At 41.3% G+C, this 22,149-nt stretch overlaps 1 protein-coding gene across 1 annotated transcript in view; it reads left to right on the forward strand.

The window, feature by feature from the left end:
* Positions 1-402: 402 nt before the first annotated feature.
* Positions 403-22,149, forward strand: part of LOC127367341 (G patch domain-containing protein 8) — a gene marked incomplete at its 5' end in the record, with an annotated part of 30,015 nt that continues 8,268 nt past the window's right edge. Inside the window, 2 exons of the mRNA XM_051407103.1 lie at positions 403-612; positions 19,860-19,997. Of these exons, the coding sequence (XP_051263063.1) occupies positions 403-612; positions 19,860-19,997 (348 nt within the window). The remainder of the gene's footprint in view (positions 613-19,859; positions 19,998-22,149) is intronic.

Here is a 22,149-nt window from a genome sequence, read left to right on the forward strand (position 1 = left end):
TGTGTGTGTGTGTGTGTGTGTGTGTGTGTGTGTGTGTGTGTGAAACAGAGACTGGATGGATTCCTCTCTTCCTCTGGCACTCCACAGGCGCTCATTCATTTATTTAAGCCCGACCGACGACAGGATGCCAAGCGCAGACTCCAGCGGCAGAGCTCGGTCGGTATAACATCCCCGGCTCTCAGTCTGTCTCTCACTCTTTCACTGTCTGTCTCTTTCTGTTTGTAGTTCTCTTCACACACACATGCCATAAGCAGGTAAAGAACACATTCTCATGCGCTCTTCCTTTTTTAAATGCAGGCACAGACTTCCCAACAGAGGACAGGAGTGAGACGTCCTCCGCCGCACCGGCCTCGGTCGCGCTCTCACCTGCGCAACATCCGTGCGGGGACCCGACTTTGACGCCCTCCGGGACACCGCCGACACCCAGGAGCCGACGCAGAGGAGCCCGCCGTACAGTATATGGAGCCAAAGCCCCGTGAGGCCCCTGGGATGGCGTGCAGCGCGTGTTACTACCTGGTTATCAGCTCCACACACCTGAGCAATGGACACTTTCGGCGCGTCAAGGGAGTCTTTAGAGGACCGCTGTGTCCAACCGCAACCAGTGATTCGCCGGTAGGACAACATTCAGTTCCTAGATTTTCCTTGGTGTGTGTGTCTTTGTGGTTTTATTTTTTGAATACATAGTTTGAGTCCTTGAGCTTGTAAAAGAGTCTTTTTTTAGCCTCTTTTCTTAAGGCTAGTTCATTATAAGGGATAAGGAAAATAATATTGTAATAGGAAGTTCCTCAAAAGTATAGGAGGACAAAAAAGTGTGTTTGTAAGTGTGCAAACAGCAAGAAAACAATAGACTCAATGGCACTGTCATCTACTGAGGAGGTGGATGACAGAGGTGGATATTTTTTATATTTTTTTTTTTACAAGAGATGATCTTTTCCTTTCCATGAGCCATAAAAGAAGGAGTTTTTTTTCTTGGTAGAGGACAGTAGATGTGAATATTTTAAACTGAGGGGAAATTGGGTATCCAAGCATGAAACCCTTGTCCCTCCATGCCTCCTTCTCCCTCTCATGGCTATGGGAATTAAACGAATCAAATTACATTAGTGCTTTCAGGATGAGATGAGTTGCCCTGCTGAAAATAGCCCTAATTACCTGGGGAGTATTTGTTAGGTATGTGTGTGTTGATCTACTTGTGTGTGTGTGTGTGTGTGTGTGTGTGTGTGTGTGTGTGTGTGTGTGTGTGTGACCTGCTCAGCCTAGTAGGGTAACTCCCTGACCTTTCCCTGGTGCCCATGGTTCCTTTGAGCCACCAAACTGGCATTTAGTTGCAAACCATCTCTCAGTCTGTGTGTACTTACTGGCTGTGTGTTTTGTGTGTGTGTGTGTGTGTGTGTGTGCACTTGCTGAGACAAAGAATGAGTGTGTGACAGAGAGCGAGAAAGACAGAGAGAAGCAAAGAAAATGACAGTACATGTAAATATGTACATGATATTTTGGACTGTGTGAATTAGTGTGTGTGTGTGTGTGTGTGTGTGTGTGTGTGTGTGTGTGTGTGTGTGTGTGTGTGTGTGTGTGTTGTAGATTCAGGAGCGGCTCTGAGGGTCTCTGGTAATCACACATTATTCATGAGCTCTTAATGTGAGACGAGACAAACTGGCGGAGCTGATGACAAGTTTGATGAGAAAGGAGGAAAGGAGCAGCTGGTATGTGTGTGTCTGTGTGTCTGTGTGTGTGTGCGTGCGTGCATGTGTGTGTGTCCGTACTCAAGTCATTACCAGTCTGTCATGTTCAGCCCGCGCTCACTATGTGATGGGAATGAGCGAGCAGTGTTGAGTAGACATAGTCGGACTAGCAGAGATGCTGCAAAGAGTCATATTAACAAATTTACTAGTAAACTTCTGCACACGCTCAAATAGACTCACTCACACACGCACACACACACACACACACACACACACACACACACAGACATTATTCCCAGATGGGCATAAAGACTACCAGTGAATTAGGTAATTAGTGTACACAGCCTGTACATATATATTGTATGCATATATCTCAATTTCTACAAATTAGGGCTTCTCTTTTAAATTTGATAAATTGAATCATCTGTCTCAGAACTCATTCATCTCCTTGTAGAATCATCAAATGCTCATTTTTTATCGCCCCTGCATCAAGTTTAGTCTTGTCTCAGAAACAAGTCTAATTTCTCAGAAAGTCTAATTTGGACGCACTTGACTAACTATATTAGGCCTATCTACATTTTTAGACTGATGAATTTGCTAATTTTTCAGGCGGGCGAGTTTCTGTTCATTTTAACATGTCATGAAAATTAATTTGAAGAGGCTTGACACTTGTTTGAGATGGGTAATCCATTACAGTGTACGCCATATTTTTGTCAAAAGTTGGCTTCAAATGTTTAAATGATTAGTCAGTTCATTAATGTTTTGATTGACAGTAAATCAATAATTAAACAATTATAAACTCAATATCTATGAGGTTTGGACTGTTGGTCAGACAAATTGAGCAATTTGAAGATCTTACCCATTTGGGAAATTGTGAGGGATATTTTTCACAATTCACTTTATAGACAAAACAATGAATTGATCAATCAACAAAATTATAAGCAGACTAACTGTTAATGATTGACAGTTGCAGCCTTATGCTTAGGGTTGTTCAGTTGTTCTTTGATTTTATATTTATAGATTTAAATCAGGAAACTTTCAACTTTCTTCTATATTTTATGTAGACAAACCACTTTAAGACACAGAGAGCAATTTGGCATATTCTGTTTATATTCCCCAAACTTAGGTATCTGAAAAAAATATTGTTTTAGTATTAGTACCAAAAGTCGTGTACCGTATTGGCAGAATTTTTTGATGGTTCTTGGCTTGTACAGTTGTAAGGTTGTTACAAGCAGAGACTGTTTGAAAATCCTTCCTTGCTTGTGCACTGTCCAAGTTCTGTAAAATATTGTAACATTGCATTTACTAATCTAAATCCATGTTATCTCAGCTCTAGTTTTGGAGTACACCATCTCAATGGGTTTTTTTTACAGCAGAAATCCTGACTTGAAGTGGGAAAAGCACCATGTTGCTAATAATATTAATGAAGGCTCCATTCTATTGAAGTGTCCCATTAAGTTGTGAAAGCGAGCCAGCATGATCAATACCAGGACCCTGAAACTGAAGCAGCTAAATGGAATTCCACCATCATTCATTTTATGTTACTTACACCTGTGGTTTACCTAATTTAATTGTCATATTGAACAGTCAAATCAGATCTGATATTGAACATATGTACAGTTGTAATTTATATCTATAACCCCTTAAATACCATCAAAAAGAGTAGAAATGCCATAAAAGGAAACTATTCAAGCAAACAACATCAGTGATTCAAGATTTTATCTTTCTGAAGTGTCCCTGAACAAAATATTAAATCCACAATAGATTCAGGGTCTTACCAGGCTCCATTATAGCTGACCTCCATGAGGCAAGTAAAAATAGAAGTTCACATTATGTTGAATACATATTATTCTGTCCAAGCTGCAGGCTTACAGTAATAGGTGTCATTCACACTTCATCATTTATTTCCACTGCCATGTCCTAACTAATGTAGATAAATCCACATGTGGAAAGTTTTTGGTTTTGGAAAATGCTGGCTAAGTAGGTATGGAAGGTCAAAAAATAAAAAAAGATTTCACATTTATTCATATTAGTTTAGACATGGCCCAATTTATGGGCCTGTCAGCATGATAAACAGGCAACGCTAGTGGTCAAGTAGTTCAAAAGTGTCCTCTTGTGTTAGGTGAAACAGTCCTTCTCTATGAGTATGTGTCCTTCAGCAAAGAGCTGGTGAGTTTAACACTCCTCTTCAAGACATGCTGAGCAGCATCTTTCACTCCTGTCTGTCTTATTGTAGGTGAAGCAGTGCCAACCAGCACAACAGCTAGATGCTCTTTGATTTAGCTTAGATCAGTGGAGTACAAAGGATATTACAACTGGGATTTGTCAGGGGTAACTTATTGTGTCTTCACTTTGATAAGGCGTTGCAGCATTAAGAAAACACATGACGCCCCCCTCCCCTCTTCTTCTACAACAAATCCTCTCGTGTTTCTTGTGCTTTGTTGTTTGGTTAGCTTCCCTGTGGAGTGCTGCGGTATGTCTAGATTAGGATTTTGCTCATTACTACTTTATCATCACTAATTAGTCATTGTGATAGGTCTCTCGGACGTGTCTAAATTTTGGTTCCCGTATGTATATTAGTGCTTAATCGCCAGTGGTGAGTCATTCTTCAAACTCTCATTAACACTTCAAAGGTTTTTTTTATTCTTAGTGTCAGAATAGAGGGAGGACAGGACAAGAGGTGTAGCAACCGAAAGGTGTGTGCAGAGAAGACAGATACAGCCCCAGTGAATTTCTCACTTCAGACAGATCCAAACTGATACATGCCTACCATTTATTTTGCTGTCGCTTGTCCGAAAAACCCTCCAGTTCTGTTCCCTCCGTCTCCCCATTTTCCTTTACAAACCCTCCCTCTGTAGAACATTATAGCTTTGTGTGTGTGCATACTTAGCTGCTCATCTGCTGAAGACCACTTTGATGTATATTTCACTGCCGTTGCAGAAAACAGATGAATCGTCTGCTATACAGCGCAGTGTCAAAGTGAGTGCAAATGTGCCGGTGTGTGTGTGTGTGTGTGTGTGTGTGTGTGTGTGTGTGTGTGTGTGTGTGTGACTCTGTGTTTGCACCCTTGTGTCTTCATTGATTCCGCAGGGAGCTGAACAGTGTTTATGTAAATGAGGTGGCATTTAAACATATGCCCCGAACAATTATCTTGAAACAAGTGTTTAGCTGCACAAAAACACGGCCATGTTCAGAGTGAGTCAAGTACTTAGCTACAAATATTAAGCCATCATGAGGGGACAGAGGTGAGATGAGCCAACTGGTTTGCCATTTGGCGTGCCAGTTTGCTCGTGGCTGTAAACACGAAACCCAGGAAATCTCTGTGCACGTTTAATGATGATCATAATAATAAGTGATACAGGCTCAGTATCAAAGAACTCCCAGGGGATGATCAAGCTGGTAATAGCATCTTGACATTTATGAAGTTCGACAAATGTCAGAAACAAAGAGATTAGTTAAATGTGAGTTTAAGATAAAAAGGTGTTTGTGATACAAGCCTAATTAAAGGAGCTATGGAGTTGTTGAGTGTTATGTCATCAGAAGCCATTTCAGAGTCAAGGTTCATAATGCTGCAGTCACTCACATTCATAAAGTGTAATGCTAATGCAGACCATCGCACACATACACACACTCCAACTCAGCCATCAGGCCCTAGTGGAGCAGTTTGAGAGTGAGCAGGTGAGTGTTGCTGAATACTAAAGTCCTGTATGACTGGACCATTCCTGCTGACCGCTGCAAAGTGCTCCCACTGATCACCGCTAATGTCCTCCATCACAGTTTACACTCAACATTCCGGAGAGAGTGTGCGCGCGCGAGTGTGTGTTGGGGAGAAAGGTGGATAATTGGGACAGATGGGTGAGATAGGATGAAGAGAAAGAGGAGGGGAGAGGGGGAGAGCGAGACAGTTGGCATCGATTTTAACACTCTCTCAAGCCTTTATTGACATTTCATTTAGCTAATGAATTCATTAGTGCTTCATAGCATAATAACCTCCACTTGATAACCAGGATGGTTCCCTGGAGGTCTTTACTCTGTTGCCTCAGTATTTTCTGACTTTTCCAAACTCATTCTCAGCATTCTTTGATTTTTTTTACACACTTCTGCTTCTTTTTCTTTTAAAATGCAAGTTTCCTGCCTGTTTGTTTCTGCTGCATTGTGTAACTTGTAAATGAACCTGTTGTTTGAGGTGACATAACCTGCCAGTTTCTCAACAAAGACGCAGCACGCCCTCAGGAATGATAGAGGAAAAAGAGGGACGCGCAAGATATACAAGTGTATTCATCTCTACCTATGTATAGGTGTCTTTGTGCCTCTTCTGGAGTGCTCTTGGCTGGCTTTGTGATGCCTGTTCACCTCTGAGATTGAGATGATCTTTATTCAATTTACTGACGACTGACTCATTCTTCATGAGTGTCTCTTTGACCCGCTGCTTACTGGAAACATAAGCAGGCACCCAAACACACACACACACACACACACACACACACACACACACACACACACACACACACACACACACACACACACACACACACCACAACCCTGAATGCATGAATTGAAGAACCATTTCAACTTATACAAAAACTATTTTCCAATCGCATAAAGGATGTTTCACCTAGAGGACTTATCTTTGCACACATTTACAACCCTCCATTTGAAATTAAAAAACTCTGTCAGGTTCAAGATGCTGGTTTATGAATTGAAAGTATTTATTTATCTGTGTTTGGGTCTGATGCCTGAGAGGTAAAATCTGCTCTTGTGGCAGCTGTATGGGTGTCATTTGGGCCGTGCTGACCTGCGTGAGCTCTGTGTGGGTGTGTGTGAGCTTGTTTGAAGGGTATCGTGTGGGCTGAGAGCGTTTGGTAATAGTTTGTGTTATTACAAGAATAGAGAGAGAATTCTTTTGATTTAACATTTTGATCACGAAGTGTGCAAACATCTTTAAAGTGCACATTCTGGTATTAGATGTATGTTGTGAGTGACACACAAGTTATCATACATGCATGCACACGCACAGGCACAACAGATGGCCAACCTCTCATTTTGTATATTACCTTGGGACAGATGTTTGTCTGTGTGGTCATTAGTGATCGCAGCATCAGATAATCACCTGGAGACACACCAGCACATAAACACACACACACTCACATACAATTAGCGAGTGTTTGATAATTACAGGATGTTTGATGAACCATCTGGAGCACCAGCTCAGGTAGAAACTGAAAGACACGCTCTAAACAAAATCATACGCACAAAAACCTCAAATCATAGTAATCAAACGAGTATCATTGCCCAAGTCCTGAAAAATTCAAACGAAGATAGCAAGACGGCAGGTGAGAGATGAAGGGATGAGAGTGTTTTTGTTTCACAGTCATTAGGATGTCATGTTTCATTCAGGGTTTGATCTTGTCCTCTTTTATTCATCTGGACTCTGCAACCTCTGTCTCTGCCTTTTTCCTTTTTTTAAAACTATTATTTGCCACTGCCTTCTGTCTCTTCCTCCATCCGTTTCTCTAGCCAATAGCTTTGCTCTTATTCCCCCCCTCCCTAACACCCCTCTCATCTCCCTCTCCTATTGCTTTTCGTCTCATCTCCCAGACCATTCATTTTTAAGCAGGTCAGGGGTTCAACTGTTTAGGCCTTTCGATCTTAGTGTGTTGGATTTTGTGTTTGTGTGCATATGTGTGCACAGTATGCCTATATGGGAGTTAGTGTGTAGGCGATGAGAGTAATATTGCAGTAGCAATATTGCTGAAAAATCCTTGAAGGAATGAAAGAAAAGGGATGGGCTTTATTTGGTGGTCAGTATTTCTGTTCTTCAATAACCTCCATTTTACTCTCTGAGACTGCTTCTTATTCTGCTGCTCTACCCAGCAGCTCTCACGTAAAAAGATGTGGGGATACAGTTATAGCTCCATTAACTCAGCGTGCATATGTGCCTCTGTGCACGTGTGGGTGTGCATGTTACACATATTTGCACCTGTGTGCTTGAATGCCTCTGCATGTGTGTGTGTGTCCACCACCGACACACTAGGCCCAGGTTAAGAGCAAAGCAGACAAATTAATTATCTCTTCTCTGGAGGAGAAATGACTCACGGTAAGAGAAGCTGTGAACTAGCACCTCCTGGTTGAGCATAAGCCCAAGAATCACTCCCAGCCTAAGACCAAGGGGCTTTCTTCTGAATAAAGCGACTTGGATTTCATCCTCAGCTTGATCTTCAGATCATATTTCTTTCCACTTTTCATGTGCATAAGGCCAATTTATAAAAATAACTGCGACTGAAAGAAGTCAAGGAGGCACGTTGCATTTATAGATCAAAGTGGCAGTGGAATTTTAATGCATATGAACAAGTTTCACTTCCCTGAAATCATTGACATAAGATCAAGGCTTTCATGTTTTGCATTGCTGTGCCTTGCACAGAATAGGCTGTTCCGGTGCATACTGCACAGCTGGGTACACCAATACACTCACACAGATCGCTTTAAGTCACAGCCTGAATTGAGCTGAATTACTTATTTAAAACTTATTATATATGGTAAACACTGGTAATTGGTATGTTGAAATTTTCATTTAGATGTCAAGAAAAATGGGGATGTAGTGTTTTATTGTCATGAAGGCACTTTATGTAAATAAATCTTTAACTTCATTAGATTTAGGAACTTTAAGAATCCCATTCAGTCAATACGGAGAGGAAATCATTTGAAGTAATTGGGGCATTTTTTTTTCATCAATGGGCCTTTGTTGAATCTCCAGGTGAGAGTTTCATGTTTCTGCTGTCTCAGCCACAGCCTCTTACCCTGATCTTTCACCTTTCCCCTCTAACCTCTGAGAGATAGCCCTGGGGAACAATACGCAATGAAAAAGGTCAATGTTAGGGTCAAGGATTCAGAGAGATGAAAAGGGTATTATTGAACTATTACCTTATTATATCTCGGTGTACCTGGAAATAGATTGCTTCTATGTGTGCACATGTCATACAGTCAAATGCACTTGTACATACACACATACAGGAAGGAAAATAAAATACACCAAGAGCACAAGTGGGGAAAAAATGCTTGTAGTATTATAATAACATTGTGTGTGCTCTCATGTTTATGTATCACAGCAGATAGAACCTACTAGGACATTCTGATAGTGCAGGGTGGGTCATGCTTCAGTAACAATGCATCAAATTATATCAGACTTACCTCCACCAGTCAGAGCGAGCCATGATGATGCAGACACTAATAATTCATGCCGTTTGCTTCAACCAGCCTTCACATCAGCTTTGATGGAGAGAACAACCCACTGCAATTATCATGAGCAGCAGCATTCCTGTGTTTAGCAGATTGGAGATGCCAGGCGCTCAGCTTAGCGCTGTGCAGAAATGTCCTGGCTGCGCGCTGCCAGGATGGCAGGATCACAGTGGTCTGCAAGCAGCCTCCAGCTACCAGCCACAAGGCCTTGGCTACCTCCTTTATGTGGGCAGGGTGCCTGTTTCCTCTGTCTGTTTTTGTATGTATGTTTGGTGTGATTGTGTTTCCACGTTTCTGCATGAGTCTGCTATGGGGCCTTCTTACCCTTGCTGTGAGGTATATTCTTACCCTGTGGTACCGGATTAGTCATAACACTGAATGGGAAGACATGGAAACAGCAGGCGGGGAGGAGAATATAGAGGGAGAGGAGAAGAGAGGAGAGGACAGGAGAGGAGAGGAAGGGAAACCCCCACAAAGATGAGAAGAAATGTGTGGGCGGACTGTGTGAGTGCATGTGTGTGTGCCTGCATGCCATGGGTATTCATCAATTTCCCTAAGATACTCCACTTTTTCTCTGCCATAAAACCCGGAGGCATGAAGTAAACACAAACTCTATAAGATCGTCTTTCTGCCTCTTTTTGTTTCTCCCTATCCTTCCTCCTGTTTCACTCTTTTATCTCCACATACAGCGTTAGCTATGCATTTGTGTCTGTGTGTGTGTGTGTGTGTGTGTGTGTGTGTGTGTGTGTGTGTGTGTGTGTGTGTGTGTCTGTGTGATTTTTTGGATTAAATAAGCAAAACAGGTCTGTCGTCTAGTAAAGGGAAACTGATATAATGTAAGGTCCGGAGGATGTGGAACATATTGTCTTTCATCTCTGAGCATGCATGTGTTGCGGCTGCCGAGTTCGTGAACAGCATAAGCCTTGTTCTGAATTCTGTGTGTTCGTAGCGCAGGTGAACTTGTCTCCTCCAGGTATGACAGAGATGTGTGTTTTTGAAAAATCTTTGAAAAAGAAAAGTGTGAGCCATGCACATCGCAAACCAAGCCAAAATCTATGAACTTTGTGTGTGGGGCTGTATGTGGGTGTGTGTTTGTGTTTATGTGTGAGCATGTGAAAAATGGCAGCGTGTGATTTATGTAAATGAGTGTCATCGGCCGAGGAGGAGGCAGAATTCCCAGGCCTGATGAGTGGCTTAATGATTCATCAGCCTGGCTCAGGCAGGCATCAATAATGGATGACAGAGTGGGTCATGCAGGATTGCTCGCCCCTTGATTAAAGTGCTCCACAGCTAAACGCCTCACTTCCTCCCTCTTCTCACCCTACCTTCTGCGAGGATAAATACAGAAATGTGGCATACACACACACACACACACACACACACCCACACACACACACACACAAATGGCACGCATGGTCACATACACCTCTTTCTCAATCTCTTTCTGTACAGCTTTATGTCATCTCACCTCTCACGTGCTTAATAAGCCCTCATCCCTTCCTCATCTCCTCACTCTTTTTCTTTGGTCTTAATCCAATCACGGCGAGTGAAAGAGGGAGAGAAAGGGGTAGGCAGGAGGAACAGGAGAGGGGGAAAGAAGGAGATGGAAAGCGTGGGAGAAAAGAAGAGAAAGCCACAAATGAATGCTTTATAATTTGTCTGTACAGAAATGGAACCTTTCTCTCTGGAGATAAGACAGGAACATAAATGTTCTTTCTCTCCTCTCCAAACACAGAGCAGAGGGAGTCATTTTCTCTCTGTCTCTCTCTCTTTAAGCTGTATGTGGGTGTTGGTGTGACAGGACAAATCTCTGTCTATTAGGAGACATAAACCTCTAAACCCTGAGCTACACGGCCATACATACTAATGCAGCCATACAGAGGGCTAGATAGAAGTTGGGAACGATAGCGAGGACACACAGAGAAAGAAGGAGATGTGGAGAGCAGAGAGATGGAAGGAGGCAGAGCAGGATGTTGAAAGCAGAGAGAGTCCTGGCGGGATTTCAATCCCCGGCCAGCACCAGGTCTTAACTGCTGCACAATCTTTGAGTACAGCACAACCAGCTTTAACAAAGTTGGACTGATGTGCACCACAGAGCAAGTTCAGTGAGTGAGTGAGTGTGTGTGTGTGTGTGTGTGTGTGTGTGTGTGTGTGTGTGTGTGTGTGTGTGTGTGTGTGTGTGTGTGTGTGTGTGTGTGTGTCTGTATGAATGTGATGGTGTTGAACAGTTCCTTTCAGCCTGCTCGTCTGTAGTATCATTAGCCATCCATGCACTCACACTCTAATGTGCCAGAGAAAAGATCACTCACTCTTATTGGACACACTCATGCTATCCCTTGATAGCACAAATGTACCACACAGAGCGAACATGCACACACACACACACACACACACACACAAATGCTCACACGCACTTCAAAGCTTGCAAAGAAACCGCAATCATAAATGCCTGAAAGAGAGCAATCATTCCTCAATTCACCGACAACAGCAACCCATCGTTCTCTCTCGCCTGTCCTCGCTCCCCCTCAGTCTGTCACACCCCTCACCCCTCATGTGTAAGTATCTGAGTCGGCAAGACTTAGATGAGCGTTAAGAGTGTAGCGTGTAATCTTTGATTGTATTAATCCTGTTCTTTAAATCTGTCACTTCCCTAAACTGATTGCCTTCATCTTCCTAACTTGTCTTTCAGTCTAATCTGTATCATCACACCCTGACAGATTACAGTCCCAGTTTGATGAATTTAACTGATAGAGACACAATCCTCTTTGAAGCAGTCAATCAGCCGCCTTGTCTGGACAGACAAGTCCAGTACATTCTGTGTGTTTGGTGTGTGTGTGTGTGTGTGTGTGTGTGTGTGTGTGTGTGTGTGTGTGTGTGTGTGTGTGTGTGTGTGTGTGTGTGTGCGTGTGTGCATGCCAGTGCTTTTAATGCATGAGAGAGGCAACAGATATTAGAGAGGAATTGAGAGAAACTCCCAAAATAATATAAAAGACTACAATAGAAAAATACCTGAAATAAATGAGAGGTGGAGTGTTGGGAGAGGAGCGGGTGAAAGAATAAGGGACGATCTGATCTCACCGATCTAGCCATACAAGGCTCTTCTTGTGTCATCTTCACTCCTGAGAGTAGCTGTGGAGAGAGCATCAAAGAGGAAAACAAGAGGTGCAAGAAAAACAAAATGCATAAGATGCATTCTTATAGTATATGCATGTATATTTATATGTAGAAACTTCAGACCATCCTTTGTCTTTCTGTAATTGGTTTATGATGTTTCCCTTATTGTGCACTGAGAGAAAGGGAAGGAAACCTTCGGCTTTTAGAGAAACAAATGCAGGTCCCTGAAGAGCACAGTGAGTGAGTGGTATGATCATAAAAATACATTAAAAAGACACAGAGGAGACCAACGTTTCTAGAGCACTTGGGTATTTTAGGAATTTGCATGCATGCTTTCATGCATTCGTGCTTCTGCCTTGATCCCACCCAACACAAATTTTATCCACGAAACGTCTGGAAAGAAACTATGGGTCATGTTTGTTCAAGTGGAGAAAATGTCTTAAGATGTCCTCTGCTTTTCTTTTTTTGTTATTTTCTGTAAGCAATTGTAGCAGCATAGACATAGGGCTGTCATGCGGCAGTTGGTGATACCACACAATGCTCTGCCCCGGTGAATCAGTTTAACTTGTCCTGCACGAGCCAGAGGCTGAGCTCCCATTGTATGTAGGATGACACAAATGCAGACTGACTAAGAGAGGAGTGGGGAAGATGTTAGATTTTTTTAATGTGGCATCGTACAGGATTGATCAATGATACAGCGCATGAATAGCTATGTGAAAACAAGAAATCCCTGTTGAATGGGGAGGAGAGATAGAGAGAGATAGAGGGAGTGAAGGCAGGGAGGGGTAGACAGATCAGCGGAGGGGCTCTTTGGCCTTGCATTTTGATGGACAGGGAATTAAATTTTGATCGCTCACTGAGTGATCGTTTTGATGGGCTTTGTGACTAATCATGGATTTATGACTTCAACAGGGGAGTGGTGCAATTTGTTCCTCCCACAGGCTTCCTGCTGTTGTCCCAGACCAAAGCAGTACAGTTTATTTGAGGCTTTTGAACACACTTTTTCACCCTCTTTTATATTTGGATGTGATATGTCACATGTTATATGGAGTCAGCATGCTACCTCTCTTTTTATAGACAAGCTTAAAGTCTATCAGCAGCATAGATGCCTACGGATGTGTTTAGAGCAGATTTATTTTTAACAGTACATCTGGAACACAGTTTAACTAGTGTAGAAAGAGCGTGAAAGCAGAACTTATTGTGTAGTCTTTAAGTATTTAAACAGTGACATGTTGGCCAGGATTTTTCTAATGTATTTTGGTGAATTAGATTAAAAATAAAACAATAACATCAAGGTTTAAATGTGTTCACATTCATATTGTGTGAACAACGTAAAACATAAGTTCCATTTCGAAATGTAGAAGTTGTACAGACTAAGCAATCGAGATGTTTTTAAGACAAAACAGTGAACTATTCTTAACTGACTGATAGCTAATTGATTGCTGCACTACCAGCCTGACTGAGTATTACCAGGGAATCTAACAGGTGTCTGCTGATGTTTAATGGGTCTAAGACTTCAAGCAGTCATTGGCTGCAAAGGATTTATAACCAACTGTTAAATATGATGACTTTAATGAGTTTGTGCTAACTGTAATTGCAGTTACTTTTGGTCCCAAATTGGGGATTATGCTTAAAAAGGGTTGCAATTAATTTGATGCAATCACCTTTAGATTAAAGGGGCAATCCACAGATTTTGCACCTGAAGCTTTAAACCTAATGTTTACTTGCGGTGAGGAGTATTACTCACGCTGCAACAATTGTACGTCCAGATACCAGAAAGCATCTATATATACAGTCATACATATATATGAAAATATCTGTTACAATAGATGCAGTTTAAGGATCAAATCCAGGGAGAAGCACTCTACATTTCAACAAGGCAACAAAGGGCACAGGGCAAATTAGCAAACATAATCTCCTCATCATTTATTTATTCGGTTTGTTTCTTGCATGCTGCTCAACTGAAAAGGTCAGAGGGAGATGGAAGAAAGGGAAGAGAATCAGACAAACACTGGTGATTCATGGTGTAGAGGCTGGTGCTTAAGATAGCATACCGATTACACAGAAACTTGATGAGTCATGACACACCTGACACTGGATCATTGGAATACACTTTGTTCTTTTCCATGTATGTGATAATCTTGTATTCTGAATTATTTTAGTCTGTCTAGTGTCTCTTTCACAGAGTTCATTGCTGGCACTGTTAGTGATGACGTAGCTCACTGGTACTAACACATCTGTCCTTTTGGCTGTAAGAAAACCCTAATGGCTGTATCGATGGTCAACACATCTGCGGTTTTGGCTATGGCTGCTCCATGTACTTATTTTGGCCATACTTCTAACTGGCTTTAATGATTTGGAGCAAACAAAGACACACAAACACTATCAGATGGTTTCACATAGACAAAACCACAGGCTGGGACGTACATGCAGAAACATACACACACTTCAAATGAATAAATGGGTGGGTACTGGCCATGGAGGCGTATTAAAGTCAGTCAAGGGAGATGCATTAGGGCTGCAAATATCAGCTCATTAACACTCGGCTATCCTGTTTGGCAGTCTGTGTTCGTTTGTGTGTGTGTGTGTGTGCGCCCATGTGCACAAGTGTGTCTGTTGCCGAGATCTACAGGTCATTACAGTAACAAGCAACTTAGCCCTCAGGTCAGCTGTCATTAGCTACAGAAGAATGGCCAGGAATCACACCACACCGCCAGACTCTCACACTGCCAGACTCTCTCCACGTCTGCACATGTAAATGCATGTGTGTCTGACGGAGAGACTCACAGGAGCACTTTAGAGACAGGCAGAGAAGAAAACAGAGCGGCAGATACATGTAAATAGACTGACTGAGAGAGTGGGGACGGGCGGGAGGCAAACAGATTTGCGGAATTATTTTTTACCACAAATGGAATTGTTTCTATTCATTACAGTGGCCAAGTTAGGGTGATAATTATAGCTGAAGATAATTAAAGACTTAATTGGGCTTGATAAACAGTTATGAATTGTTTATTGAATTGTTCTCACAAGGCACAGTAGCAATTAGAAGTTCTCTGAATTCATAAACATCTCCTATTCACAGTTTGTCCCTGTGTCACACTTCTCTTCTCTCTTCTCCTGCTGGTTAGAAAGATAGATAGATACCACACTTTCAAGAGTAATTAGATTTTTAAATAGGTAGGTGGCCTTGATGTTTTTTGAGAGATCTTGTGTTGGATTCAAATGTCGCTTTGTGAAACAAAACACTATGAAATCCCTGAAGGTCTATTCAGTAGTATACACAATTGAAGATAGGCTTATTCTTTCTGCTTTCTCTTAATGTACCATCGTTTTGTATTTGAAATCATTAAAAGGTCAAAGGGGACAGTCTTGATAATCTTAACAACATACGGCAGACTATAGGCAGAAGCAACAAGAAACCGCATTCACAGGTTGAAAAATGAATAGTGAGATTACAGACATGTACAGTACTACAGAGGGTTCATAACCTAGACCTGGGCTAATTGGCATGTAACCTGGTCTGGACAGTGTTTGTATGAGCGCTGCAATTACTGTAACAATGGTTTCCTTAAAGTAAGCCATATTCATAAAGTTTTTACTTTGTCTACCCCCTGCAGTAGAAGTTCTTTTCAGTAATATATTTGAACAGAGAGAATCTGTTACCACCAGTTGTGTTGCTACTGGGCTTTCGTACTCTCTCATCGTGGATTTATTATGCACGCTGCGTGTTATTCCAGCCTATTTTTTGCTAGTTTGAATTTGTTTTGAATTTCATACTGAACCAAGATGGCAATTAAAACTTGTGTTGCAATCCTGTTAGCAATTATCACTTGTGATCAGTTTCATCTCAGTATGTCCAAGCCAACAGAGTTAATAAGTCTGAGGCACAAAGAATTCACACTCTTCTACAAATGGTACTCGCCGCTCGACTATGCACATGTAGTCACATTCACTTATCCACACATACTGATAAAAGCACAAAGACCAGTTTATCTAATCCTGCACAAATACTCAACAAATACTAAAACATTTGCAGAATTTTTATATAAAAATCAAATTTTATGTGTAGGGGTTATCTCATTACTATAAAACTGCCATTTTCTCCAGCAGTGACATCCCATTATTTAAGTCTATAGATTTAATGATCTCTCCCTGCATTGTGTTCCATCCAAACATCCTGTTTTAACAGAAAATACATCAAATTAAGGAAGAAAAAAGCTCTCAAAATGCTGTGTCAAAGTGACTGTACTGTAATGTCTGTTGGCATCAAAAGTCCTCCCTCATACACTCTCTAGGTTGAGTCTAGCCATCCATGAAAATGCTGTTCAATATTTAATTACAACCAGCCAGAAAGTGACCAGCGAGTCGAGTGAAACAATTTAGCTCAAGTACAGTACTGTAGGTTGCTGAAGTTTAATGTAATTGGTTAAATCATATATCAATTATGTAAAAACTTTAACAGAACTGATCCCATTCAAGACACCATACATAAAGGTTACAAGCAGACTGCAAATTAAAAGACACCTACTGACTATTTTCTTCTGTCTTCATCAGTCTGAGCATCAATGTAAGCTTTATTCAGTGTTTTCTACAATATCTGCTTTTTTCCTAACCACTTAAACCAACAAACTCCCAAACTGAAATTTGTTCTGTCAACACAAAATGTTTGACTACTATACTTGCTTTAAATCAGATATGTATTGCATTTGTGTTTTACAAAAGACTTAGACCTATCTTTTTTTAAAAGAACAGCAAATTATCATATAGATTGTGTTGTATTGTTTTCTTGGTGTGAAATGATTTGCAGTTTGATAGTAGTGAGTAGTAGTGAGTAGTGAGTAGTGAGTAGTGAGTGGTGAGCTATATCCGTGTTTCTGAAAATAGTTGGGCAGTAATTTTGAATAAGATACTTCCGAATACAAACTTGGCCTCAAACATAAATCTAGCCTCTATCTTGACAAACTGCAGTCAGCTTACTGTCAAGATGTTAGGAAGAGTCAAGAGATATAGATATTATCAAATGTGTGTCTGTGATTTTCTGTGTGGATCAGCAGTCTTGCAGGTCAAGATTGCCAGACGAAGAATACTGAAAAACATCTGGTTATGTTTATCTGAACCTCCATAAGTCTCTGTACCGTATGCTTACAACTAATAAGGACATTTTTTCCCTTAATATGCTATAAAAGTCAGACATTCAAAAAACCAAGAGGGTAGTTTGAATAGGCACGATGGCAGTGACAGGGTAATTGCATCAGAAAGGTGCCGCCACAGTTTCAATCTGCAGAACTCCCAGAGGTTCCTCAAGAGACTTTTTCTTTCTGAGGATTTTTTTTTATGAATATATTGTATATCATTAGTTTCCAGTGCACACATTCTCAAACCCTGACAAACCACGTGTTAAAAAAAACACTTTAAGCGTGACCTGTTCATTTCCACAAGAGCTCGATCCATTGAATTACATGCGTGTGTGTGTGTCTGAAACTCCGGTTATGGTTCATAACGACTCTTATTTGTGGCATAATTTCAGCTATAAAGAGGGATAGCATAGCACTTCTCCCATAAATTGAGGATAAGTGAAATAGAAAAAAAAAATCACATTCACAACGTCGCACAAACACTCACACACATAATCATGCAAACAATCACTGTCCATTCGGGTCTGCAGATATCAATTGTGCTTTCTCTGTAAACAGATTTATGCCAGTGAGGTAAATTGAGGTCTAGATTAATTTAGCACTGGTATATCAGGTTGACAGACTGTGTGTGACTGTGCATGCATAAGTGTGTGTGTGTGTGTGTGTGTGTGTGTGTGTGTGTGTGTGTGTGTGTGCATTTGTGTGGATGTGCTGAATGTGTAGATTCTGTGAATGTGTGTGTGCATTTTGTGTTGGTGCATAAGGGCAGGGATCGTATGCGGCATATACATTTAAGGCAAATGAAAGCTCTCATTTTGATTTTTCGTTTGATTAAACAATTCAGCAGGGAAATGGGGAATTACACACATTTATGCTTTCACACCTTTTCTCATATACATACACCCCTCTTTGGGTATATATTTTTCCCTGTTCAAAATAATTACTCTGACAGACACACACAGAGGTGAGAAGAAAGGGTTAGGGCATACAAAGGCAAGCTCGCGCAAAAATATACACACATCATGAGTATATGAAGACGTGCATGTACAAAGCTCCTATGTAGTCTTGCATAAGCCCAAATATTGACAAATGGGTAGAATTCATTATCTCAATCTCACCACCCAAGCAGCACTCAAAGGAAGGCTGCTCTGGGTGATTGGATCATTTCCTGGTCGTGACTTAAGCCTGCAAGGTAGATCAATACTATGGCACACACACACAGAGCAACACAGGATCAATGTATATTAGTTACCTTTCTGTTGAATTCAGTATAGGAGAGTCATGTCAGCCTGGTCGACAGTTTTTTCCTTCTGTGTGTGTATGTGTGTGTGCCTGGGTGTAACATATAAACGTGTGATAAGCGATGGCATGTACAAACAGGGATTGTTAGACTCTATGTAACTCTATGTGTCTCTATGTATGTGTGTGTGTGTGTGTGTGTGTGTGTGTGTGTGTGTGTGTGTGTGTGTGTGTGTGTGTGTGTGTGTGTGTGTGTGTGTGTGTGTGTGTGTGCGTGTCTATGAGGGCAGGCAGGGGTCATTTCTACTCTTGCCTGCATTCCCATCCTCCCTCTCTTTTCTTCTCACCTCTGTTGCTGTGTGCAGGCATATTACTGAAGCAAATTGGGGCCAATAGACTCTGTCACTGCATGACCCAGGGCTCACCAAACAGAAAGGAGCATGCCAAAAAGAGAGAAAAAGGCAAATAAAGGGGATAAAAGGGGAACTAGAGAGAAGGAGAACAAGACTCAGTTGGAAAAGGAGGAAACAAAGGCTGGGGCAGCACGAGCGCTAGCAAAGAGAGGGAGAAAGAGTGATGAAAGATGGACAGAGGGAGGGAAAGAAGCAGAGAAGGAGAGAGAGAAGTGACAACCTCAAATTAAATTCCCATCATGTCAGTGTAGAACAGAATTCAATAGTGTTTATTGGCAGCCCCCAGCCTCAGGGAAATTACATTCTGAAGCAGAGCATGGCATGAATGCACACCCCTGAACACACACTCATATACACAAGCAAGCGCACACAACTATTGTACACAACACGGTGCATGTCCTCGGACCCAAAAAAAAAGCCCTCTAGCTGATGTGAGCATGCAGACAAGCGATTTATCCCCTGAGGTCCATGTGCCATTTGCGCAGTGCATGTGTATGTGTATTTGTCCGTCCACGTGCTATTTAGACACCTTTTTATGTGTATTTGTCTGGAACTTTCTGTTCTACACATGCATGATTTTGCCAGTGTACAAAAGTTGTGCCTTTTTAGATGCTAAATTTTTTGTCTGTCCACAGTTAAACTCTAGACTATTTGCCATTACAGTACATACGCAGGTTTTCATTATAGTGGCTGTATTAAATGTGTCCCTAGGCTCAAGTTGCCATGAGCACAGGGCTCTGGTGCCTTTGTCCAACCTCCAGCAGCAGCAGCAAAGGCAGCGTACTTTAATGGGAAGCCGTTTAACAGTTTTATGCAGAGCACATGTAGAGGCTATTACTGCTGATGTCTCTGGGATGCAGATTTGCTCTAAATGGCTAACAATCTGCCATTCTTTCAACCCCCTCCCTCGACTCCTCTTGCTCTCCATCTCTGCCCCCTAACCCTTTATGTCTCTGTCTGTTTATTCCTCTATCTTGACTCTCTCTCTCATTTCTCTCCCTCAATCCCTCCAACTCTCATTCTCTTCTTCTCCCTTTCTCCAGGAGCGTGCAGAGAGGGCTTTGGGCTGCTCAGTGGAGGATCTGAAGGCTCTTTTCTACTGCGAGCTGTGTCACAAGCAGTACCTCAGACATCAGGAGTTTGACAACCACATCAATTCCTACGACCATGCACACAAACAGGTACATGGGATGCGGCACTACTACTGCTATACTGCTATATCACACACACACACACACACACACACACACACACACACACACACACACACACACACACACACACCAACAGACACACAAGCTGACATTTTTATGATCTCTTGTCATGGGATTTGGGTGTGTTAGCATTATTCGTGTTGATGGAAAGCTCCTTTACATTTCCATGTCAATCTACCCATTGGGTACAGTTTCACAGCAGGTAACAGTAGGAGTGTGACAACCGCATCATCTCTTACAAGAACACACACAGTGATAGAATACCCCAACTTGAGGCAGATACACACACAAACACATACAGTATATATACACACACACAGCACTGCATTTATACTTTAGATTTCCATGTGAACAGGCTTATATTTTATATATGAAAAGATAAGAAACTTTATTGATCCCACGCAGGGAAATATAGTAAGTAACAGCAGTTTTAAAGAAAAATTAGAACTATATTAAAATGCAGTATTACAGCATGAAATAAAAATAGAGGTACTATTTTTACTATAATAAGTGAGTATTAACCCTTGTATTTTGTTGACCTTTGATTTTGTTTTGGGGTCCCATAGACTGAGCTGCTGTATGTGTGAGAATGATCATTGCAGTTAAACATTTTTTTTTCTTTCTTCTAACATTATAAAAACCTAATTTAGATTTAGACTGTATAATTAAAAATGGACGTAGTCTCCGTGACGTCACCCATAGGTTTCTGAAGAGCTGTGAATTTGATGAACGTAATAAAAGACAGGAATTAGCTAAAAGTATTGCAATTACTACAAATAGGGAACTGTTTAATGTTTACAATCAAAGTAGACTTATCTGGGATTTGGGAGGAATACTGCCATGTAGAAAGTACTATCAACCATAATCACAGATATAGAGCACATGAAAACCTATTGTATTTGACCATGTTTCATTTTTGGGTTCTCGGAGACCTGAGGAAAAGTCAGAAAGTATAAAGGTGATAAAGTGATATTTGTGTTTTTGAGCTGTTAAAGAGGTTCAAGGGCTCCAGGACCCCAAACAGAACATTAGTGATTAATACTGCATCAGAGCAAAGTGAGCCAGTAGTTGAACCATGTGAATAACTAGGTTACAATAAATATACAAAAATACAATTTAAGTGAAAATAAAAAAGTAACCTAAGCAACCTGCAAAACAAAGGAAAATGTGCACATAGCTTTACTTAGTCTACAAATCTCCAATTTATAATAATAGAAAATTATTTTTTCTTAAGTTTAAAATTTAGAGCAGTTGATCTGTATGTATCTGGTGCATAGGCATGCTGCTACAAAATTCACTTTATTCTTCAATTTGTACTTCCCTCAAAAGAAAAATAAATATTCTGTACCAAATAAAACATGGAGCTATTAGTCACAGCTCAAGTATGATTCTATTATTCCGGTTTGGACAAGATGAGGCCAATGGACCATTAGGAAAAGGCCCGGCAGCAGGTTTTCTCCTGCATTCTGCTTTCACATCCATTTTCATACGCAACCTCCACTCTGGACTAACAAGCTGAAGGTTCTGCTGATAGCACATTCTCCTGCAGCGATCTGTTGTCATGCCAAGACATACACTCACATACAAAAACATACAGACATGCACTTACCCGGCCACACACTGCAGGACGTGCAAACAGAGGCAATCTCTGAACCAAGCCAAGCCGCTACCCACTTCTGAACGCCCACACTGTGCAACATGAAATAAACATTCAATAAGACTGTTCCTCCACTGTCATTGTTCTTTGAAAATGAATTGAAGCAACTGCAGGCCAATGTTAATGCTTTGTTTTAGCCAGCGGCAGGCACGTGAAATGAGCTGCATGAGGCACTGAGCTGACAGTAGCCACTGGCACTGTAAGAACACACACACGCACACACACACGCACACACACATGCATACAGACATGCATGTATTCTTTGCCTACCGAGCAGACAGCAGATGAAATTCTAGCTGAAGACAGCTTCCCTGCAGGAGTATTGGCTTTGGAGAATAGAAGCTGATTGCGTTTGCTCTGTCTCCTTTCCTTGTCATCGATTCAGGGATAAACATGTCTGAATACAGTGCTTTATCAGCATTTACTGCTGATTACAGAAATAGCTCATTACAACTGAATTAC

Source organism: Dicentrarchus labrax, unplaced genomic scaffold (genome assembly GCF_905237075.1).
Source record: "Dicentrarchus labrax unplaced genomic scaffold, dlabrax2021, whole genome shotgun sequence".
NCBI lineage: Eukaryota > Metazoa > Chordata > Actinopteri > Moronidae > Dicentrarchus > Dicentrarchus labrax.